General features: G+C 45.8%; 1 protein-coding gene across 3 annotated transcripts in view; it reads right to left on the minus strand.

Annotated features, from left to right (window-relative positions):
• The window catches only part of CACNA1D (calcium channel, voltage-dependent, L type, alpha 1D subunit), a 272,080-nt gene extending 247,743 nt beyond the window's left edge, over positions 1-24,337 (minus strand). For 2 of the 3 annotated variants that reach the window (XM_004676058.2, XM_004676059.2), the window contains exons 1-3: positions 23,899-23,965; positions 21,740-22,049; positions 17,970-18,075 (exon numbers count right to left, since the gene is read on the minus strand). In XM_004676058.2, coding sequence (XP_004676115.1) covers positions 17,970-18,075; positions 21,740-22,049; positions 23,899-23,965 — 483 coding nt within the window. Of the gene's footprint in view, positions 1-17,969; positions 18,076-21,739; positions 22,050-23,898 lie in introns of all 3 variants that reach the window. The other variant, XM_004676057.2, reaches the window with a different exon arrangement.

Genomic DNA, 24,337 nt, shown 5'->3' on the forward strand with positions numbered 1-24,337 from the left:
ATAAAAAGGAATAAAATACTGATACTTGCTATAACATCAGAGAATATTAAAAACAGTATGTCAAATGAAAGAAGCCGGGTGCAATAAACCATATTAAACTATGTAATACAGAATCAAAATTATTATAATTTGATTTACATAAAATGTCCAGAAGAGAAAAATCCATTGAGACAGAAAATAGACTAGCGGTTGCCTTAGAGACTGGGAAAACAAGTGGCAGGGTAATAGTGGAGGGCTCGGAGGGAAAATAGTGGTGGCTAGTGAGGGTCAGATTTCTTTACAGGGTGATGAAAATGTTCTAAATTGATTTTGAAGATGGTTGTACAACTCTGTGATACAAACCACCACAAAATTGTATACAAAACAAGTAAAAACAACCAAATTGTATCATTTAAAAGGTGAGCTATATATGGCATGTGAACTTGATAGCAAAAGGCTATATTTTAAAAATAAAGTATGTGTCATCATCCCATCTACTTAGTAGAGACCAATTAATTATTACTACCCTCAGGTGCCAACACCCACTGTGGTGAGCAGTGATCACCTAAGCCCAGCTAAAAAACACCGACAAGTCAAAGACGGTCCACTTGTAAACAAAGGCCTATTTTTAAAGCAGTCTTTGTTGTCTCACACAGCTTCACACACATCAAGTGCGGAGCTCTCTTTGCTGTGGCTAAAATTAAAATGTCCAACTTAACTGGTATCAAAAGGGCCCCTTTTTTAAAGGAAAGGGGGAAAATAAAGTTATCATAGTCTAAGTCAAGGCCAAAGAGCCCTCCTAGGAACCGAAGTACTTCTGTCTGCTTTATAAAACACCCAGAGATGGTTGTAGGTGGTATAGTTACTTCTGTTCCAAGGACCCCCACATCCTAGCAAGAGTCAGACATGTATTCTCACTCCCCAAGCCCCACAAATGAGCCCCCTGACTCTGGTAATACATAATTGTGCCTTGCCACTGATAAAGAAGACCTTTGAAAACCAAGCTGTGCTCGGAGTAAAAATCTCACTGTATCATTTTCCTGGGGCCAAAGGCTAACATAAAAGTGGGTCAGTGGGCAAAACAGTAAAGCTGTTTTGTTTAATAAATGCCCAAATCACAGAATTAAGTGTTGCTCCCTTTCAAGTGGTCAGCTGCAGCAGCTGGACGCATGATTCTGGTCATACTGACAGGACAGTCCTCAGAACATTTTCAAGCTGCCATTGGAAGACACACTCAAGATTCACAAAAAGAAGAAACCTTAGGTCTTTGGAGATAGATTTGAATTTTCTTACCAATCACAAGAAGTTGTTTTTGTTTTTGTTTTTAAGATTTATTTAATCAAACAGAACTGGGGTATAGGCCAGAGATGCAGAGGGTGAGAGAATTCACCAGGGACAGAGTGGAGAGCAGAACAGGCAGATCTACGAAGTACACTGCTGAGGGGAGCAGCGGGCGGGTCAGCAGAGGTCTGCCACGCCATGTGGTCACCTCCGGGGTAGGCGGGGGTCAAACTCATGCGGAAGCGGCTTTAGATTCTTAGGGTCGTGCTTTAACCCGCTGCGCCACCAGGGAGGGCCCCCAAGAAGTTTCTTTAAGACTGGTGAATACAGGACCTAGGTCATCCTTTTTTAAGCCAGAAGCAAAGCAAAATAGAAAGAAATAAGCTCTGAAAGCAAAGACAAGTGTTCACAGAGCAGGAATGAGGGTGCAGACCCTAGAAAGATGACTTGGAAGAGGGCACCAAGTTTGGCTGTGTAAATTCTAATGTGTTCATTAAGCAATCATGGTCTCTCCCACAGGGAACCTCCCTCTCCTGTATTTTGCTCCCATGTTGGAAAGAGACCATCAGATCCATATTAAGAAAACAGTCAAAGCAATTAAAGCAGCCTCAGGGTGCCTGATGTAGACACAGGGATGCTTCATTAAATGGTCAATCATTTACCAAACACTTCCCCCACACACACACCCAAACACTGAAGGCTTTAAACCAGAGGCAAGACTGGGCTCCTGCCTGCAAAGAAGTTCTTATATCTAAGAAGGCACAAGATCAAACACAAGGAAGTCTGTGGCTCAGATGCCAGAGCTGCTTTACCCCAGAGGCAGCATGCGAAGTTCCAGAGAGAACTCCAGCCAATTTCACAAACCGTGTGCAGACCACCACACGCGGGAAAAGTCAGGCCCACACCTGAGAGCCTCCCACCTGGGATGGCTGCCTGGCTGCAGCAGGGACCACCTCACTTCAGTGTTTCATCACAGCCAAGACAGGTTTGAAGAACAGAGACTGGTATTCACTGTGCTTGCTTGACACTTAAAACCAGGAAATAGCTGGCTGGGTCACAAGTCTACGTATTACTGGGCAAAATCGTTTGTGGTTTACATTTCACAAGCACAGAGAATTCCACAAATCTCAAGGAGTCAGGACTTCAAATCACAACCAGTCTTTGAAAACTGGGAAGGGTTGGCTGGAGCTTCAGATCCGCTTGGCTTTTTCAGTCCTTTCCTCCCCCCACCTCAGCCTCTCTCCAGTACCCCATTCAGAGGTGGCTTTCTGCTGTGAGGGGCCCACAAGTGACAACGGCATCCCAGGGAGATAAGAGTGGATCTGGGGCTGGGCCTCGCACAGCCTCCTAAAGGAAAAAAAGGAGAAGCTGAGGCCTGAGGCCTCTCCCTGAATGTCCCTCTTCTCAGCAGACAGTAAGAAGGGTAGTAATTCCTCGCACGTGTACAATGCTCTCTAGCGTGGAAAACATTTTCGCAGATATCCCTATTTTATGACCAGTTTGAACAGCCAGAGTCACAGAAAAGTGAAGGCACAGCACAGGAACTTAAACCAGGTCCCCAGACTCCATGTTCAGCCTTCTTTTGAGGCCACACCTCTTGCACACAGCAGGCACAGGTTAACACGGTAGAGCCAGTAACCACAGGCCCATTTGCAGTCCTATGGGTTTATGACCTCAGCACACAGTCGTTCAGTTAACCTCTCTGGGCTTAATTTGCCTCATCTGCAAGATGGGGTATAAGTCACTACCACAAGACTTGGGAAGACCAGACAAGGAAAGAGGCCTGGTATCTGCATCCACAGGACTTAAGTCACAGGCCCTCCACTCACTCCATGCAGAGGAACACACTCCCATCTGAAACCCCAGAGCCCCCAAAATTACTGTTTCTGCTTTCAACTACAGAAGACTGAACACAGGACTCCTGCTGCAGAAGCGCTGACCTCAGCACCCTCACGAGGTCAGCAGGCAGCGTCCCCGCAGCAGCCGCTCACAGTCAACGGTACCCTGCAGCTCTGTCTGGTGTTCAAATGCTGAGCCAGAAACAGAAAAGGCCCTGGCCTCCACAGAGTGGGCCAGAGAAGAAAAGGGGCAACACCAATATTCAGGAAAAGACGAAGGATTTAACAGTGGCTGTGACTTTCAAAACCCGATGATGCTTCAAGGGAAAAGGGGAGACTCCCCCAACCTCAGCCTCTGCTGGGCCCTGACTCGCTGGGAGGCAGAAGACTCACTGCCACCTTTCTAAGCAAGAGTAATGCCTTCTGGCAAACTGGGGCTCGCTCCTGTGTTACTTTGATTCCTAGGTAAGCATTATCAGCCCTATTTTGCATATGAGGCAACTGAGGCAAAGGAAGGTGTTCTGTGGGGGTGTGTTCTGTGCTAGTTAAACAGCAAACCTGGGACCCAAACACAGATCCGTCTCCCCCAAAGTTTCTGCTCTCCTAGGGATAGAAGAGGTTGCAGAGAAGAGAGAGGGCTAGACAAATGCAGGCAAGCTCTAAAAGCCTGAAGAGCTGAGGCTTCGTGTGTAAGGAAATGAAAGGCACCGCCCTGGTGGCTCCCTTACAAAATCACTTTCAACCCTCTCAATATCAGGGGCATTATTTCATTCTCATCTTCCAGATGAGGAAGCTGAGCTCAAGGACTTCTCCGCAGAGAGGGAACAAACAACCGGGTTCTGATAAGACCTGGCTCTGGCAAGTTGCCCATCTGTGAGCACTGGTCTCCCTCCAAGCCACCTGCAGGGCAGCTCAGTGGTGCCCAGCACACGGGCTTCTGTCACCTCCCGGCTGTTTCCTCCTGGGTGAGTCACTGACCAGCCCGGGGGCACCAGCCCTGCACAGTGCGCACAGCCCTCACAAGGTAGCTGTGGGGACAGAACCACACACTGGCAGACGCACACACGGGTGCCAGTGATCACTGTTGTGATTCCAGTCCTAGCAACCAGAATCAGCCTTTCTGGGAGCACGGCTGCTCCGACAGCTGTTCTGCATGTCAGATCTTGGCTTTCCGCTTCCGAGCAACATGTAAATCAAGAGATGGTCTGGGATCTCCCACCTGGACCAAGCAGGAACAAGAGACAGCTGGGCAAGTGGATTCCCAGGCAACCCTGAGCACAGGGGCTAGGGGTTTCCACCCCCAAGCAGCAAAAACTTAGAATCAACCTGCCATATCCACATGCTCCACGTTCAAAGACTCAACCCGCTGACAGCTCGGAATGCGGAACCCGCTGACAGAAAAAAATCCACATAAAAGTGGACCCGTAGAGTTCAAGCCTGTGTTGTTCAAGGGTCAACTGTAATCTGCAGACACCACAGGGCTCATGAGAGGCTGGGTGCTGAGCGCTGGCCTTTTCTACCCTGCCTCAAGGGTAGCTCACTGTGGAGTAGCGGGTGCCGTCTTCCCAGTGGGGCAGGATCAGACCCTGTCCTTTAAAGCAGCCATTTCCTCGGTGTTCCGAGGGAAACAAGCCCAGTTGGGTTGGGTGAGGTGTGGGAGTTCTTGAGGCCCCAGTGTTACAGGGCACCCCAATGTGAATTGGGTTGCCCGTCTGTGGGTCTTCACCCACGTGCTTACGATTCAATCGTATTATGGACACATTCCAAAAAGTTAAATAATGGATTTATTTATAAGCAGAAAGGTAAAGGAATAACCCGAGGAAAGAGGGAAAGAAATACAAGCTAAGTAGAATGTCCTACCAGTTCTGCTGACCTGGACTCCACCAGCACGCTGAAAACTGATCAAGAGCCAAAACGATCAGCCGCGAACCACCAGGCCAGGAGACCCCGAGAGCCCACATGTCTGGTTTTACCACAACCTGGCTGCTCAGCTCCGCCCTCACGTCCCAGCTTCTCCTTGTTATTGATGAGATTAGTAGTTCCAGTATCTGGAGTGGGGCAGAGTCCATGAAACCTGTACCTGTTACACCAGGACAACTTTGTCACTCTCCACCAGACCACCACCATCCCAGACTCTTCAGCAGGATGGGAGAGTTAATGTGGTGAGAATGTCTTCCAAAAACAACTTGGAAAATCAGACCCCAACCCAGAAAACCATCCAGGAAGCTTTTCCAATGTGGCTGGAGGGACGACCCTCCTCCATCCCCCCCATTCTGCCACTCCACCGCCAGCCTTCCCAGCCCCCAATTTCTGCCCATGAAGATGAGGACACAGTCCCAGCTTCACAGGCCCATGCTGAGGCCAACGGACCACACCCTGGCTCACCCCAGTGAGTCACTCACTCAGTGGCAGCCCACGCTGACCACAAGTTTTCTAAGAGCAGGACTTGGGGTAACAAGAAACCTATTCATTAGCCACTTCAGGTCCTTTTACAGGAAAGGAGACTCAGTTTACTCAGTCCCAGAGGCCAATGGCAAAACCCGGAATGAACTCTTAAGCCTAACAGGTCACGGCTGTGACCACACAGAGCTCAGCACAAACCCAGGCCGCACGCGAGCTCCCACACTGTCCATTCTCAAACCAACGTTTTTCAAGGGATTAAAATACCGTGAAAGCGATGCCAAGCCCAAATTTCCACTCCTCTATCCATTCTGAATTGACTAGACAATTCAGAAGGGGCTTTGAAAGGTCGCAGACAACTGTAGGCCCTGCTCTTTCTGGCCAGTCTCCCACCCCCACCCACTCCAGCCCAGATATGCCTCTGGGTGGCGGCCAGAAGGTGGTACAGACCAGCATCTACGCCAGCCCCCAAGCTTCGGTTCCAAATCGTGAGTGAGGGGCCTACCCACGGAGACACACCTTGAGTTCCTACTTGGGCTCTGCTACTTGGGCTCTGCTACCTCGGCTCAGCTTCCCACCGCGGCCCTGCCTGAGTCTTCAGCAAGCGTCCACGGCCCTCGCACTGGAGGTGGGCGCCTGCGCCAGTAAGCCCAGGTGTGACTCCTCGCCTGCCAATTACCAGGCTGTGGCCTCCTGTGAGCAATTTACCACTGAGTCTTGTTTCCCACCTAAAAAATAAGCACTTCAGCAGTACCTCCGCCCTGAGTTTATGATGAGGATAAACGAGAACAAAAGAAAATTATATTTACAAAGCCCACAAATTAGTAAGGAAGAAGAGACATCTCTATGCCTCCAATTATAGTCAAAAAGTCAGAATATTTTAACCACGTTAAAATAAGGTAACGGAGGGAAGATGGTGGCGTTTGCTAACCAGTGCTGCGGCTTCTTTCCTGCCCAATCATATTCACGAGCCAAAGCCCTGACTTTTTCCATAAAATAACAAAGCCACCTATGGCCAGGTGACTGCTGCAAATTGGAATGTATGAACAAAGTAACAGAACAGTTTATGAGTTAAACAGCGAAAGGAGGACCAATCAAAACCATCTTTTGAAAGATAAAGAAAAAAATGGAGGTGGTAATTTCAAAGTCCATTGAATGTTCAGCCTGCTTTGAAGAGACATTCTTTTGTGATCTCATTTTCCAGATGCCATAGCTGCCTCTGGTATTCTCCAACCCTGCCTGGTCAGATGGGAAATGCCTGGCTTCCATGAGGAGCCTGACTACAAAGGGAGTGTAGTCAGGAGAAACACTGGGCTCTTCTCTAGCTGTATGGCCCTGAGTAAGTCAAGTGCTGAGTATGTAAAAGACACAATCCAGCTCAGGTCTCTGCACTTTCTGGCTCCAGCCTGAGTCTGCCACTCCTGCACCGCACTGCTGGGGGTTAGCCAAAACCGGGCATCCCGCCTGCAGTGGCCCAACCTGACTCTGTGGTAGCACTTAGAGAACTCAGCTGGCTATCCTTAAAGATAGTTAAGGCTGGCCCTCCCTGGTGGCGCAGCGGGTTAAAGCACTGCACTGAGAAACTAAAGCCACCTCCGCATGAGTTCGATTCCCACCTGCCCCAGAGGCGACCACATGGCGAGGCAGACCTCTCCTGACCTGCCCACTGCTCCCCTCAGCAGTGTACCTCGTCAATTGTTCTGCTCCCCGCTCCTCTCACCCTCCACATCTCTGGCCTGTACCCCAGTTCTGTACGAATAAATAAATAAATCTTTAAAAAAAAAAAAAAAAGATAGTTAAGGCTTCCCCGCCCTGACCAGAGGAGGGCCACCTCCTTGGTTCAAGCAAAAGATTTCTTAACCACCTCTATCTTTCCGGATTCGAGCTAGGTGACACCACTTTCCCTAAAGCTAATTTAGAACTTCAGATGTTTTCATTTCACTCCCACCAGATAAAATTTCTGAAGAGATTTAGATACATTTGCCACAAAATTATAATTCAATAATACAGAATAAACGAAAGCCCAAAGAAAAACTCACTTTTCCATTCTAAGGAATAAATAGGCTAAGGAGAGCTAATTACTAGTATAAAAGGGCAGCATTTTACCCATTCAAACTGTTTTTGTACAATTTAAAAGCAGTCATTTAAATATAAACAGTGTTTCATTATACCCCATTGTTATCTATTTACTGAACATTCAAGGCTGTCCTCTTAAAAAATACTGGCCATTTCCTCAGCTTATATTAGAGTGAAATAATAAAACTACATCTCTTAAAAATGGAGAGTTACATTAATTCATACTATCCTTTTGTATTGTGACTTAAAAGGGGTTAGGCAAATATATGTAATGGACTCTATTTTACATATAATAAATGCTTAAAAAGTTACTTAGGTATGACTGAGTCCACAGTTAGGCAGCAACTATGTGAAACTGCCCTTTTTGAATCTTCCCAGGTTAGTCCTAGAGTGATTTATATAATTAAAAAGCAAAGCACTAACAGAATTTAGAAGTGCCCTCCCGGTACCACAGATGGACATTGCGCCCTAACCTTTCAGAAGCTCTGAAGCCAGACATCATCTGCTGGCAGGACTCTAACAAAAGCACAGCAAAGACACAGCTCCTGGTGCCCCAGCAGTATAGGGCCCCACGCTCTAGGTTCCTCCTGGGACTCAGCTCCTAGAAAGCGCTTCTCTGAATGAACATGGCTGCTTCCCTTTGTTGCAAGGATAAAGAGGCCTGCTCCTATTGGCTGCCCCTGCTGGAAAACCTACAGGCCCATTCAGTGACTCAGTGTTCAGAGTGCCATTGGCCATTGACTGAGGATCCAGGCAAGCTGCTTCCTGTGGATTCTCAATTGCCCCATTTTTCATAGAGTTCCATTTCTCAAAGTTTGTGGAAGTAGAAAAAACATAAACCCATATAAATACCACAAAAACAGAGAGAATTTTTACTGTGTCTGAAAATAAAAGTTAATAATCTCAGAACACGGGACGACAGAAACATACCAGATCCATCATTTTGCTTCTGCAGTGGGGACTTAGAGCACCTTTATCTTGGGATTGAATGGTAGCAAACATTCCAGAACTAAGATTTGGTTTCTGTGCTCGGGATTTACTTACCTACTAGCTTTCTAAAAATGAAGGTTTCACTTAAAAGAGCCCCAGAACCCAAGGCACAACACCCACAGTAAGGGAAAGAATAACACACTCTGGTGTTATTCCATCTGGGTCAATGGTTTAAAAGAGACTACAAAATCTAGTGCTTATGTTACAGGGCAGGGAGACAGGGGCACCCCTGAACCCCCAAACCTGCCTGCTCTAAATAGGTTCTGCCATCTGCCACATCAAGACAAAACATATAAGACTTTAATGAAAAGGAACTTTAATACAGTGAATATACAATATGGAAGACAAAGAATATAATTTCTAAATCAAACACTTAGGTTACCAATCCCCTCGTGGGTAAAAGTCCATACAAAAGGGACTGGCCCAAAGAAAGGCCTGAAAGCCCCATCACATGTCTAAAGGACCTTCTGGCTGGAACCCATAGAAAAGGGTCAGAAATGGCCAGACCAGTCTGTGAGGAAAAGAGCAAAATCAAAAGCAATGTGAACACTGCCATAGCCAACCTCCCCCACGGGTCTCTCACCCACATCTCTTTCAACCAGTCCAGGGCCAAGAAATAAACCCGGTTTCTCCACATGTCTCCCTTTGCTCCATGTGGCTTCCTCAGGTCTCCTTCTGGCTCTCCATCCTGCTTCCTTTCTCCTCAGATTCCTTCTCTTCTCTTCTCTGCTCAGCTCCACCCTCCTTCTAGGTAGGGCAGGGAACCTGGAACTTTCCCTTTTCCTGGGGACCACCTGTTACACCTGGGATTTATGGACTTTCTGCCCACCAAAATCCAAGAAGAAGCTACTCCCCCCACCCCAATATTTCCTTTCCCAGATCCCAAGATAAAGAGCAACTGAGGCCACTGTGAGGAGTGAGGTGGGAGCTCACAGGCATCCAGGCTGAGTATGGAATTAAGTGCACTGCCCTCCCTCCCAGAGACTTCACATTGAAGCCCTTCCTGTAAAAACAGGTTCAGGGTATGCACAAGGAAGCAATACAGATGATTCAGTGTAGCACTGCTTGAAAAACTAATGCAAACATGGAAAGACACATGAGGAGGAAAAAAGGAAATGCTGTAATACAGGCAGCATATTCCCCCCTGAGTAAAATTTACGTACCCACACTATATGGAGATATATATATATATATATATATATATATATATATATATATATATATTCCCCAATTCACAGATTCTACACATACACACATATATGTATGTGTGAAAAATCATTCTGGAAGATCACACCAAGTTGATGGCTGTGACTAAAACAAACTGACAGGTAAGGCAGGGCTGTCTCTGTATCTGCGCGTTTTAATTGCCTAGATTATGTACTCCTGTACTGCCTGTGTAACTTTTGGTTTAAGAATGCAAAAATACAAAAGCCCAAAAGGTCTGCCCCATTGTGGGTTCTCCCCAATGAAAGGTGGGTGGCAAGGCTCCAGGAGCTGCAGCAGCACCCACCGGAGGTCAGGGACACTCAGTGGGCCGTGCTCTGCCGAGCAGATCTCAATAAATATTTGTTGAATAATGGTGCCTTGACTTCCTTTCTTATAAACACGGATCATTCCAGCTCTACAAAAATATCCGGACGTCTACATGTTGGTAGACTAGGACAGAGGAGGAGGCAGGGAAAGGCAGGAGCCTCCCACCCCCCTCCCCTCTTTGTACCCCAGGCAGAGACATTCACCTTCCCAGGCTGGGCCCACCTGCCAGCCACATCCACCCCCACCCCCAACCCCCTCAATATGCAGCTTCTCTCTTCAGGTCAGTCCCTCCTATCTCTCCAGTCTGACCCTCACATTCATTCAGTGGATAATTTCAATAGATGTCCAGTGACTCAGCCAACAGTGGGGGAGGGGGGAAAATTAGCAGGGGAAAAACTGCTTTGAGATTCTAAAGAAAAAGAAAGCCATTTTCCCCCAATCTGGACAGAGTCTGGTTAAAACCACCAGAACTTAGCTTTATCCCAGGAGGTATGTATCAAAAACACACACATCCATCCACCCACCTGCCGCCCACCCCAGTTTATTTTCCCATAGCAAGTACATACACACAGAGAGAAATGGGGGAGGGAGAGAAGGGAAGGACAGAGAGCCTGAGGAAATCCTTCCTTCATCTGCACTTCAACTGTCCCCATAGTCTGCTCCTCCACACCTCCCATTGCAAACTCTGCTAACCCAAATGAAGAGCCTTCCTGCCTGCAAAAACTGCAGCTGCAAGAACACCAATCTCACTTCAGTTAAAAAGGGAAAACACCACCTGCACTTCCCTTATTTTAATCACATGGGCACAACAGGACTTGTGGACACCTCCTCTACTGCTGATGGCAGAAAACTCCAGGTTGCGCAAGGCAGGAAGAAATAGGGATACTAACATCCCTTTCTGATGTCCCACCACCACCCCAGAGGCACCCACCAACATCTCTCCCTCAGACACTGCATGCCCTTCCCTGCAGTCCAGCCTCAGGGCTCCAGGGCCTCTTCGAGTTCCATAGGCACTTTCTTGGGGGAAGAGCTGTTGGCTTCTGTCCTGGAGTCACCAGCACCAGGATTTCACAAGATACACAAGTCTCCACTGCTGGGCAAGTAGTCCCCTCTGTGTCACATTTTGCAGATAGTTAAAAATTAAGCAAATACTGATGGGAAAATTAAGAATGAAACTGCCCACAAATCTGCTACAGGGGAGCTCGTTACTCACACAATCATTAAATTATTGACTCCAGTTGAAAGTAAAAAAGGGATGCATCTCCCCAAAGGCACTCCTCCAACTGCTTTGAGGGGGATGCACATTTCAGATGATGCGTGAGGGAGACACACTGAGGCCACTGGAACTAGCAGGGGGTGGAGGGAAGGAGCTGGGGTCCTGGTGCCCTCTCTTAAGCCCATTTCTATAGCACTTGATATAATGTCTACCTCCTGGACTTTTCAGTCAGTTAATAAATTATACAAACATAAAAATACCTTTTAATTTTTCACCTAAGTCATTTATTTATGTATCTACTTATATCTTTTACATCATTGAATAGTCCCCATAAAGTTCCCACACCAGTTCACCCATGAACCATTACCATGGTCCTCTGTGCTCTTCTTTCCCATTTTTAGCCCTTTTCCTCCCCCTCCCTTGCAGAATGTCTCGTATTTATGGTTGCCTGCTAAGTTTTGTTTTATTAATTTTTTCCTGATCGATCCCTTACTTGGTTCCCTTATATTCCTCCTATCAGTTAAACTAGTCAATATTTTTCTTTTTTCTTCTGGCTTATTTTCTTGAGCATGATCCCTTCCAGCTAGACCCATGTTGCTGCAATTGGCATGAATTTATCCTTTTTTATAGAATTCCATTGTTTGTGTGTGTGTGTGTGTGTGTGTGTGTGTGTATATATATATATCGAATCTTCTGATCCAGTCATCTGTTTTGGGGCCTCTGGGTTGTTTCCATATCTTACCTATTGTGAATATTGATGCAATAAACATAGGGGTGCAGCTATCTTTGTGAATTAATGTTTTTGTGTCCTTTGGGTAGATTCCTAGAAATGGGAAATGGGTCATATGGTACCTCCACTTTTTATTAGTTTAAAGAAGTTCCACACAGCTTTCCATAGTGGCTGGACCATCAATTAAGCCAATGTGAGTTGACCAGCAAATCTTGGCTAATACACCAAGATTTCCAAATATCCTCACTCTTTAAAAGTGGTTCAATTGTAAAGGATCTTAGGAGGGAAGTTCTAGTATATCAAGATGTGACTATAAAGTAAAGAGATTCTCTTTTAAACCGACAAACCAAAGGGGTGAGGAGGACCCCTCTGGAATTCTTCTTAAGGAAGTTTAATAGTAGCAAATTTGAATTCTTTAAGAACTACATTTGATTTCTGAAATACTCTCAGTATCGGCCAAAGTCCATTTAATGAAAGATCAAGCAAGGTAGCTTGTGCTTTGTCAAAGTGAGGAGACCACAAAAGAGATGCAGTTATTTGCACATAAACTGGTTCACATTCTATGATTTGGGTAGTGTCACTACAGGTCCATCTGCTCCAGTCATTGGCAATCTTCATGTGAAATATAACATGATCACTTAGACATGGCTGTAAGTCAGTTTAGGACTTAGAGATCAGAAAGTGTCAAATACCTGTCTTTTGTCCCCTCTGTTGCAAACAGTTACATTTACTAAGAAAGATCCAATCCTGAAATCAAGAGCAAACTCTGACAGGTGTTCCCTCACTAATATCAGACCATGAGAGTCAGCCTCTCAGGCAAACATTAATCATTAGCCAATTGTTGACAATTAACCACTGATCTATAAAGACATCCCAAGCAGCCCTTGCACGGTCCTTCATGTATTGACTTGCTCACTCCACATGCACTCCCTTAAGGCCTCCTGTGTGCCGGGGACAAGGGTAAGTCCACCGTGGACAGGGCTTCAGCTAGACATACATGGGGACATACATGCCAGAGGCACGTCCTTCAGCTAGAGAGCAACAAAAGATCGTGCAAAAAGACATATATACCAAATTATTTCCCAAAGCAGTTATTAAACAAGGCAAAGAGGCTCCTCTGGATGAAGAGGAGGGTTTGCAGTCCTGGCTGAATGTCGTCAAAACTTCTTGGAAACCGAGACTTGAAACAAAATGACGTCTAATGGAAGCTGGTCCTAGAATAATGCTGTGTCTTTCAATGCCAGCCAGAATTTCTTTTTTCTCATTATTACAACAAAATAACACCAACTGAAATGACTGACTTTGGAGTCCCTGCTGTGCCTGCACTTAGGCAGGTGAGAAGAGGGGTAGGGCGTAGAGGAGGGCCGGAGAAGGCCCCGCCGCAAAGGCAGCACATCTGGATGCTAGCCAGAAGCCAGCATACAGAAATGAAAAGGCACCAGCCAAACAAAAAGTCAACAGAGCAAGGATACAGTGTGAATGAGGTACAGGACACCCGCCTTTTATACTAAGCCCACTGAGCCAGATTACGATCTATGTTTCAGGTACTGCAATGCATAAAACCATGAGATCCAAGGAATTTGCCCAGGAAATACTCTACATTAGGAGTTAGCCACAACGAACAGAATGCAATCACAGTGGACAGTCGCACAGGGTCTTTGACCCTTGTAAGGCATCGGATCCTGCCAACAGTGTTCACAGACTGCACTGTGTCCCGGAGATGGTCCCACCACTCTGCTACCCGGCCCTGGAGTCAGAGCACAGAAAGGGCTAGGTGGCAGCTCTGAACCTGGCTCCACAGGCTTCTCCAGCAGAGCTGCGCCAGAGGAAGGGTCGCAAGAGTCTACATTTCTCAGGAATAAACATGTAGAATTCTTATAACTTCCCACCCATCCCCAACCAAGAACCACCAAGAAGTCCGCAAAAGGACCAGCCACACAAGAAAATCCTAAACATGACTCAGAACAAAGAACAGGTTAATATTCTCCTAGGAGAGAGCTCACTTGGGGCTCATCATATAGTATTCAGCAAACAACTAAGCACCACCAAGCCAGGCACTGTTGGGGATTCAAATGTTATTCACTACGAATTGTATTCTGAAGATGCTTGATAAGATGAAGGTATGGCTATAAAGAACGAAAGTATAGGTTCTGTCTATACAAAGTGCCACAAGAGAGGTGCAGCTGAGACTATTACTTCAGATCAGGGTTAGAAGAGGCCCATGGAAAGGTGTAACTTGAGATTTTTTTCCTGAACAGCTATGAAGATGGCACCATGTAAGTAAAGGGTGGTGGGAGAGAGGCATTTCAAATGGATAACACAGTGGGTGCAAAGCCAGGAGGCAAGGGGAGGGAAGGGAGTGACTTTAGAACTCCTTGCCTATGTAAGACACCGCAGACACATGGGTAAAGTTGTGGAGGAAAAGCAGGGAGGATAAATCAAAAAAGCATGGGGCCACTCCAAGGAGGAGGGGGGTAGCGAACAGCCACCAGCTTAGCAAAAGTCACCAACAGCGGTGTGAATGAGAGGAAGGGAAGACATGAAGAATTTTGTACAGTGTCAACAGTTTAAAAGTTCAAACAAATAGGCTTCAAAAAGATGAGAAAAGGGCCAGAAACAGAGTCAAAGAATTAGCAATTCCCGAGGTGGCCTTTGACAGTCGTCTATGGAATCCTGGTCTGAGCCAGGTTCTCTGCTACGTAAAAGAATAGAAAGGCCCGGGCCCTGCCCTCTGCGCAGTCATTAGCAGGCCACAAAGAAGTCCAAACTGGTTGACAATGTGATCCCCATTTTAGACAGCTCTAAATTGAGGCAGTGCCACCCCACAGAGAGCTGGGGTATTGGGGGGAAGGGTGCAGGAACAGGAACAGGTCACACAGACTGAAAACTGTTCAACTACATCAGGTGCTTATGAGAAACTGAAGTTTGCTGATTTGCAGGAGCAACATAAAGCATTCAACAGTCAAGTACAATAGTGTAATCACCCCCATTCTGACACTCCATACAGAAGAGTTCTCCCCCATCCTGTATGAGAGGAAAATTAAACAAATGATACATGCTTTCAATAAGCGTAGCGGAGGAAATACTGCTCCTGATGGAACTAAGAGAGCTATTACTGTGGGAACTGGGTTGCAGCGTTTCCATGGCGTCAGCTGCCACTAGTCCCTGCAAGTCCACAAATGAAAGCTGCATAGAAACTTGAGGTTGTTTATATATTTAAATTAAAAAAAAAACCTCAGTCTGGGAAAACTTGCTGCCCCCAAGGTAATTGCAAATCCCCAGAGCTAGCTGAAGCTACATGCAGCCCAGGCCAAGCATACACTGGGCTGGTGGGGGCAGCCACGCTTCTTACCCAGCAAAAGAAATGATTTCACGAGAAACAATTTGTCACTGACAGCAATGTCTTCCAGCAGTCTGGCCTGGAATCGGACTCTGAGGGCTCCACATACTTTTCCTACAGAACTATGAGAGCACTAGCTGCCTGACAGGTACAGCCTTGCTACCCATATGGGTCTCTGTCCTTGGTCTCGCTGTTCACATTAATTGAGAGGTATTTACTACAGATGAAAAATAAGCTTCCTTCAGCTGCCGCTAAACCGATCCCAAAAATAGAGCAATCACTTTGGTATAAATTGGGTCAAATGTATTAAAAAAAAATAACCCTGCTCCCTGGTGGGAGGACTGACATGGCATGGGACCTCGCTCAGAGTGGGGGGGGGGGGGGGGGGAGCAGATCACAAAGATCTTCACTTCCCACAGAGGGAAAGGAAGTATTTCAACAGTCAGGCAGAGAATAAACTCATCTGACCATGGGACCATCCCAGTGAAACCTTGCACAAGCTTAGATGCTCTGAGTTTCAGAATATAAAGAGATCAAAGGAATGAAAGTTGGTCTTTACAAAGGTTTTCCATAGCAACATACTCCCCCTCCCCACAAAAAGAAAAAAAGACTGATGCTTAAGAATTGTCAAGAAAGGATCACTGGGGAGGCGTTGCCAAGGGAAGAAGAAAGATTTTTTTATTCTCATACTTCACCCTCACGTAATAGCTGAGAAAGCCAAATGATCGAACAGCACTTACAGAGCTGCCCTGAATTTCCCTGGGAAAATCAGAATATTAATTGGCTTACACATGCAGCTACCTTAATTATTCCATTGATCTGAATTAATCTGCCTTTCTGAAAGGTATTTATTTTCTAACTTTATTTAATCATGCTCTCTTGAGTACAAAAAGCAACAAACTGGGTCACCATCCACATTGTTAAATTTGGTAAGAAGACTGACACCATCTGTGGCCCAGACTATGATAATCTATCCCCGCTGAAGGGGGACTTCTTACTACTTCTGCTGTTCCTTTAAATGATCTTTAACCTCACATGTCTACAACCAAGTCAGAAACTATTTAAAACATCCAAACTTACATAAATCATCTTCAATATAGAATAAGTGAATATATACAACCAGAAAGTGTTTATATGTGTAGTCCATATTCCAATTCCCATTTATAGTTGTATTTGCAGTAGCACAGCCAAACATTTCTTAAATTTTCGAGACATCAGACTAGAAAGGCCCAAATATGAGTAGACATGATACTACATCAGAAATATGCCACAACATTTTAAATATAACATGAACTCCTGGACATAAATCATTATGGCCAAAATCACAAGAGCATAATTTCAGTTTCTTCTGCACCCAATAGAACACACACACACAGTTTTTCCGTCAACACTCACTTAATGAAGAACATCCAGCCCTACTAAAACACGACTTCAACAAGAGAAACCAAAGGCAAGTGAAACCAGCCAAAAAGGGGAAAGTAGAACAATACTTTCCTGTTATCCCACACTGGCTCCTTATCTGCCATTGCATGGTCTCCAATTACAAAAGGCTGATCCTTGCGAGAAGGATGCTAAGCACCAAAAGATCCTAAATGGCTTCTGAGTCCTCAAGAAAGATTACAGAATGTCAGAGGCAAAAAAAAAAAAACAAAACCCGATCCTTGTGATCTTCTCTTCCAATCCCCTTAGTTGACAGATGAGTGAGTGGCAATGCAATAAGAGTATGGGAAACGCCCCAAAATGCTAATTGACAGTCAGGTAGGACAAACTCCTAGCCTCAACATGCTCCTTAGAGTTGTTGTTGTTGTTGTTTTTTAAACAATATCAACCTTTCCCAAAGGAAGTTCCATGAAACTCTGGTTCTGTAATGTGCACTGCCAAAAATATGTTTAAAGAATCCATGACCAATTACTTTTAAGGACAAGCTGCATTAAACAAACTGAAACTGGTTTTTTAACTACAGACCCTTTTGGAGCTTTTGCTAAGCTAACGTGTGCTATAAATCTTTAATAGGGCAATAAAGTATATGGAAGTGTCCCGATTTATCTAACCATAGAATTATTTTATCTTAGTATAGCTCATAGGAGTAGAAACTTCAGTGCTATACTATATTCTTCTCCAAATTACACTACTTGTAAATTTATTGGTTTTGATGTACTCTCTTCTCTGAGAACTAATCATTTGTGTACAAAATCTACAACAATTTTCTACTTACCAGGAAAAAATGACCGAAGTACCCACCACTCTCCAATGACACTGGGCTTAAAACAAAAAACTGATATTATCAGGAAAAGAACAGTAGACAACAAAAGCCTATGTAGAGAGAAAGGTTATTTTTAAATCTGCTACAAACCTCTTCCATAAAGAGTTCCACATCTATTTATACAAAATTCATGACTTCAAACACTTTCATTCATTATAAATTTGAAAATACAGGTCAAAAAAAACCCCACACTATTGCAAAGCTCCAGGAAACATCACATGCATAGCTGTAAACTTCAACCACCCAGAAAGCCAGCTGTAGTTCAAGTACAGAGCAAAGGATAATCATACATCAGGACAAGCAAGAGCTCCGAGGACACTTACCAAGTTATGATTTGTTGAATTAGAATCATCTTCAGGGAATGGGATGTAAATAGCTAAGGCCACACAATTGGCAAAAATAGCCAATAATATAAATATGTCAAATGGTCTGAAATTTTTTGTTAAGGTACATATGTGTTATGCAAACAAAACTCATCTCTCTCAACACACTCCCAATCACACAACTTTTGAATCACTTCTAAAACAAAAATTATATACATCAATGCTTTGTCAACAGACCGTTAGGACTTCTAGGTTTGCGGAAGTAATCATCAGTCGATCTTCCTATCAAATGACCTCTCCATGTCCTTTTCTTCTGTTACAAGGATCACATTACACTCATTCTTCCACTGTACATTTTATATTAAAACCTAAAAGTACATCCAGTTAGGGCACTGTGTGAACCAGGTTTCTGCTTCTTGCAGTTGTGAAAGCAACATGGACCTTAGAAAGCTAAATTCCTGGCTGTTGTAGTCACAGTGAGAATCATCATGAGCCAAATCCTTGCCTCCATGTGTTACAGCCATTTTCTTGGGAAACCTTTGCTGGGAGGGAGGGGGGAGGTTCCTCAATTACCTGGTTTCAGAATGGATGGAAGCAGGTCAAATCTCCAGGACCTTCTCCATTCCACCTGTGACTATCTTGCAGCATATTCCAAGACCTCAGATACTAAAATAAACAAGCCAGGTTTTAGCTCCCTTCTCTGCATTCTGTACCAGAGACATGAATGGCTATCACTGTTTCAGATTAGAGCTGAGTGGAGCTCAGTCTATAATGTGGTTACCGCATTCAATTTATAAATAAATTAAATAGGAAGCCTTAAGAAATTGGCACCAGACACTTGCAAAGCACAGTTTTAACAATTCTAAATCTCGGGGGGTCTGTGTGGAAGACACAGCCTCCAACAGATACTTGCTTAAACATTCTGGTGTTATTAAGAGATACTGTCAAAACTGGCAACACAAAATTTGACATCTGCCAAAATGACTGTTTTTCTTCTTTGGGTTTTCAGCCTTTCCAAATGTAAGGTTTCACGAGCACCAACCTAATCTGTGATACCCAGGCTTGAATTTACAACTGTGTTTCTCCCATACACTCACTCACAAAAGACAAGGCCACTGGGTAGCTAACGAAATACCTCCAAGTACTAAGGATTTTAGGGCAGAACAGACATTTCCCCATTCATCCCGACATCCTTCTGGACAATCTAAAGATGCTGAAGGAAACAAAGGCCCCTCAGCCCTTCTGAGATACCTTCTTGGGGTTTCATGAAAACTTAGCCCCTTGAAAAGCTTTTGTGCTCACTGACATAAGGACACTAACTTTATTCCCTTACTAATTTTGATGGGTTTATTTTTAAGGCCAGTTAGCTTTCATTCATACTTAACTCTTTTCACTCATGCAGAATTACAAAATCTTTTGTTCAAGGATCCAGCTTTATAGCCATCCATGTTAAAAAAAAATTTTTTTTCAAAACCTCCTTTTCATTTTCCTGTTAGCAGTTCCTATGGACATTTTTAAAGTCAATTGTCACAGTAGTATAGTATAGTACAAGAAACGTACTTACGATCTCTCCCACCCCCAACACCACCATTCTTCCTTCTTAATTTCTTAATGCCTAAATGATAGACCAGCACACCTCGGAAGAATGAACACTGTTCAAGAAAACCGAAAAAGATGTATTTTTCCTCTACAGTGAACCAGTTTCAGTCTCCAGCATTGGTAATCACTCTCTCACTGCCACAAGAGGTTTACCAGACAAGCAGAGTTGAGCAACAGAGAAATAGATGGCACTGATCTAAAACTTCCTTCTGGCAAGGTGAATGTACCCCAAGCCCCCAAGGTGCAAGACCCTCTGCCTTGCTTGTCAGTAAAAGACAAGAGCAGACTCTCATTCTTCCAAAGCTGACAGGGCCTGGGGCAGCGGCTTTAGGAGGATGTCTACAGCCTGCTCCCAGAACTATTTGCAAAAATGGAACTGCCCAGCGTGGGCCGGCTTCTCCGGCACCAGCAGTCTGTCCCCTAGTTCCTGTGCACGTGTGTTTGGCAACACAGTTAGGGGAGCCAGCAGCATGATCCAGGAATGCTCTCGGTACACATCAATTGCTATACACAAATTACTGTGCACAAAGAGAAACAGCATCACGCCTCCCAGCTTACTCCACAGGCAATTAATGACCCCACTGAGAGGTCTCTGCTTGCTCAGTGTCTGAGGAGATCTTTCTGGCTGACAGCAAGCACTACCCCTGACTCCAGGAGGCCAGGGAGATGCCCCTACTCACCTGGCTCCCTCCTATCCTCAGGGTAGAAAAGAGCTCAGAGAGAAAGCACAGCCATACAACCTCAGCTAGGTGAGAGACACCACAACTCCCTCTAGAGAAGAGACATCTGTTCTAAAAAGGAAAAGCACATGAAAAACCCCTCCAATCCTACCCTTGCATTTGGCTGTGTTCTCCAAAACCTTTCTAGACAGTTACCTCATTTTAACTCGTGTCTATGTGCAGAGAAAACAGCCAGCTAAGACAGAGGGCACACATAAACATCTGCCCAGCTGGGTATTCGCATGATAAAGGGGTCTCTGCCCCACTTTGGCATCTGTTGCCAACTGTTGCCAACATCCCCACTCTTCAGCAGGGCCTCTGCACCCTGCATAGCATGGAGGGGGATCCCCTGTATTCCTAGGATTAGCACCTGCTCTAAAGCCCCTGCCAGCCCCAAATCTGCTTCTGTGAAAAGGAAATGCTTTATTTTACCCAGACCAGTGAATCATCCAACTAATTAGAAAGCAGTTTGCTCAGAAGGCCTCAGTCAACCTTTTCTGAAGAGTGGCAGTCTCTGGGGTCTGGCCTCAGGGGTGAGGAAAGGGGTGAACAGGCAGAGAACCTTACTTCTCCAAGACCTGTGATACAACAATCACGCTGGGGCATTTGGAGTTCAGTTTTAAAAATACGAAGGAGACACCCAAAAGTGGAACTCCAATCCAAGGACACAGACAGAATTTTTTTTACAAAGGCAGCAACTGCAAATTCCTCCACTGACAGAGCTGTTCTTTAACTCATGAGGCCTCAGGAAGAAGAAGCCCCACAAGCCACTGCCTCCACTTGCTGCCCCCTGCTCACATTTCAAATGCCCTTTTTTGAAATTACTGAGAGGAAATTCCAGAAAGTCATAGCATTGATGTACAAATTGCTCCATCCCTAGGAAGCAAGGGTTCATATTTGTAGCTACCTGAACAATTAAAATCACCAAATGTCAGAGTTAGAAGCAACCTCAGCATTAATTGGGGCTTCAGAAGCAAATTTCAGACACCAAGATGAGAAGATTCTACTAAAGGTCAAAAATGTATTCACTTCTACAATGTCAAAAAGCCTTTAAAAAAAAAAATCACCCTACCTTATTTGCATAGGCTCAGGGCATACCTCTACCAAAAATAATGACCTATTTCAAACTAACCATCTAATGTCAAAGGACTTCATGCTTTAGTTACCTACCACTTTGATGTTTCAGACTGCCACGGCCACACCCCTACCACTATCACCATCACACATACACACGCGCGCGCACACAGCAGCTCTGTGCACTCACAGAGCCTCCCCTCTGCACCCAGGAGGTATCACAATGAAACCTTTACATACAGCTTCTTCTGCTGCTCACATTCCAGACTGCTGCTGCTTCCTAAGTGCCATTTCAGAAAGCAAATCTTTTAAAAGAACAGATGGTAAAAGAGAAAATGAGAAAGACATCTTCCCCCCCCCCAAAAAAAAAAAGGATACTTCCATTCCACTATACTAATGCAGGCTCTTCGGATGGGGTTATTGAGTGATAAACAGAAAAGGGCGCGGGCAGGTCGGCTGTTGGACGAGTTACCCTGTTTTTTGCTCTTGGCGTATTGCTGACGTTTTCTTTGGGAGAGAGATCCTACAGGTGGGGGTGCGGAGGTGCTCATAGTTTGGGCAGCCTTGGCCTGTCTAGCAGCATCGATTGCAGCTTGCCAAGACAGGACAGTCTGCTTGGAGCTGTTCGGCTGAGAAGTTGGTCCTTCACCAGAAAGAGGAAGTCTGCTGCCTCTTGCATAGTTTGCCTCTGGGAAGAAGAAGAAAAAGAAAAATTAAAAAAAAAAAAAAAAACAAAGAAAATCCTGTACTGGAAAAGACCAAGGTTGTTTCCCTGGCAATAGGCAGGGGGAATGACCCCCATGTTTCCACTTTGAACCTCATGCCTCCCAAGTGGCATCCAACATGTCGCGTCTTCACAGGGTGTCTCATCTTCCAAGGAGTCTGTCAGTGTATTTCTTCCAACAGAGGTCATTCACATATCCATTCCACGTCTTCTCTGACTTTTAAAAACCATGTATTGCTAGTGCGTTAACAGATATGTACAACAGCTTCTCTCCAAAACAACTACCTCCATCTCACAGTGCCAATAATTCAATAGTCTTAATCATTTTCAGGGTGTTACTCCAACATCTTTCCACAGGCACAAAAACATTTTTTTTTTTCAGCATGGGAAAAGAAAAAAAATCCCCCACTGGCACTAGGGCAATACCAAAAGCCCCATAACAAATACCTAGATTATGCACTGACACTTCCTGCAAATGAAAATTCATGATGCTTGGGACTCATTTCCTCCACAGGCTTCCAACAACAGAAAACATCTTTAGGGCTTTTTTGCATTTTAAATTGTAGCCACAGCAGCCAAGACAGCATTCAGAGAGACAGATGAGGCAGGCAGCCTGCACCCTTACACCTTGGATAGCCAGGTTGATTGCGCCACGCGACCTTCAAGGCCTAAGCAGAAACCATACCAGTACAGGCTGGTACCCAGGTGTACACAGAGCATGACTCCACAGAGGCTCTCTGTGGAAGACCCATCTGTCTTTGGGTCAGGTCACCACCCAAGCAGGCCTCCCCAGCACCTGCCTGTCATGGGTCACAACCTCCTTACTAAGACAGAAACCAAAGTGGGAGAAGTGGCAGAGATAGAGGGGTGGACATTTCAAAAACCAATACTCCCTAGTAAAGCAGGAGAGTCAACGCAAGGCAGGTCTGCCTGCCCAGTGGCCTGAGGAGTGGCTAAGAGGGCAGGCAGCAAACAGTCCCAAAATGAAGAGAAGTCCTGCCAAGCCTTTCCTTCGGGAAAGCTAACTCGGGAAGGCAAGGAGCCCACCCAGGGTTGGGTGCCTTCGACCTCCAAGGAGGAGGCTGGAGGACTAGCCAGGTGCTACTCCTGCCTCCCTCCAGCCAGCCCAGCCGGCGTGGTAAATGCACGTGGTGCCGGGCCAGGCTGGGGAGGGGAGCCCCACAGCGGGAGCGGCTCCGGGCATTGCTAGGTTACCGTCGTGTGCGCCGCCAGCGCAGGGAGAGGGAATAAGCACGCCACCGACCCCCTTGCTCGCAATTCCTAGTCCCGGCCTCCCTCTCCAGGGGAGGGGTGTGCTTCACCCACCGGCGGGAAGGGCGAAACCTAGAATTTTCCCGATGCCACCAAAGACCTTATTCTGAGACTACTGGGGCGCGGGGAAGGTGGGAAAGGCAAAAGGAGCCTGGAGAGGGGGCTTAGGTGAAGACTAACAGCCATCCTTCCGTAGCTCGGAAGCGTTGGAGGAAAGTTGAGCCCGAGGACACTGAACCCGAATCACCTCCCATCCACCACCCCTCTGGCTGCACGGCACTCCACAGACTCCACGGCCGCCCCCACCCCACAAATGCAGAATTAACTCTGACATTCAAGGCCTGAAGGGGAGAGCGGAGTGGCTGTCACGCATCTCCCCTTTCTATGTAGCTGACACCGAGCTGGAAGCATACTCTGCAGCCCCCTCAACCCACCCGGCGCATCAGAGACGGGAGGGGGTGAGAACGCAGAGGGGGTGGGAAGAGGAGGACCATGACAAGGACTAGATTTGGCAGAGGGTGCCCAGGCTCTGGCTGCTCACCGTTCGCGTGGTCCGCTTGCTGCTGCCGTTGATGCTGCATTTTTTTCATCATCATCATCATCATCATCCACGAACATTTATTGAGCGCCTACTGTGTGCAGGGCACTGTGCTGGGCGTTGGGGCGGGGGAGGAACGGGTAAGGGGGTTACGGGTAGGTAGGAGCTGCGGTCCCTGCCCTTATTCTCGCTTTAGCAGGGGGTGGGGAGGGACGAGGACAGATAACAGAAAATACGAATAATTTATAAAAACCGCTCTCCACCCAAGCTCCCTTTTTCAAAAATGGAGCAAAATAAACTTTTTTTAAAAATAAGATCAGATGTATATATTATCTTAATAATATATACAGGTAATTTTTTGCTGCAAAGGAGAATTGGCTGGTCTCGTCCTCTAGCGGAGGGACGCCGCGGTGATGCCGGCCCGGCCGCCAGGGCCGCTCCG

The sequence above is a fragment of the Condylura cristata genome, unplaced genomic scaffold (assembly GCF_000260355.1).
Source record: "Condylura cristata isolate star-nosed mole 26May11 unplaced genomic scaffold, ConCri1.0 scaffold00004, whole genome shotgun sequence".
NCBI classification, from domain to species: domain Eukaryota; kingdom Metazoa; phylum Chordata; class Mammalia; order Eulipotyphla; family Talpidae; genus Condylura; species Condylura cristata.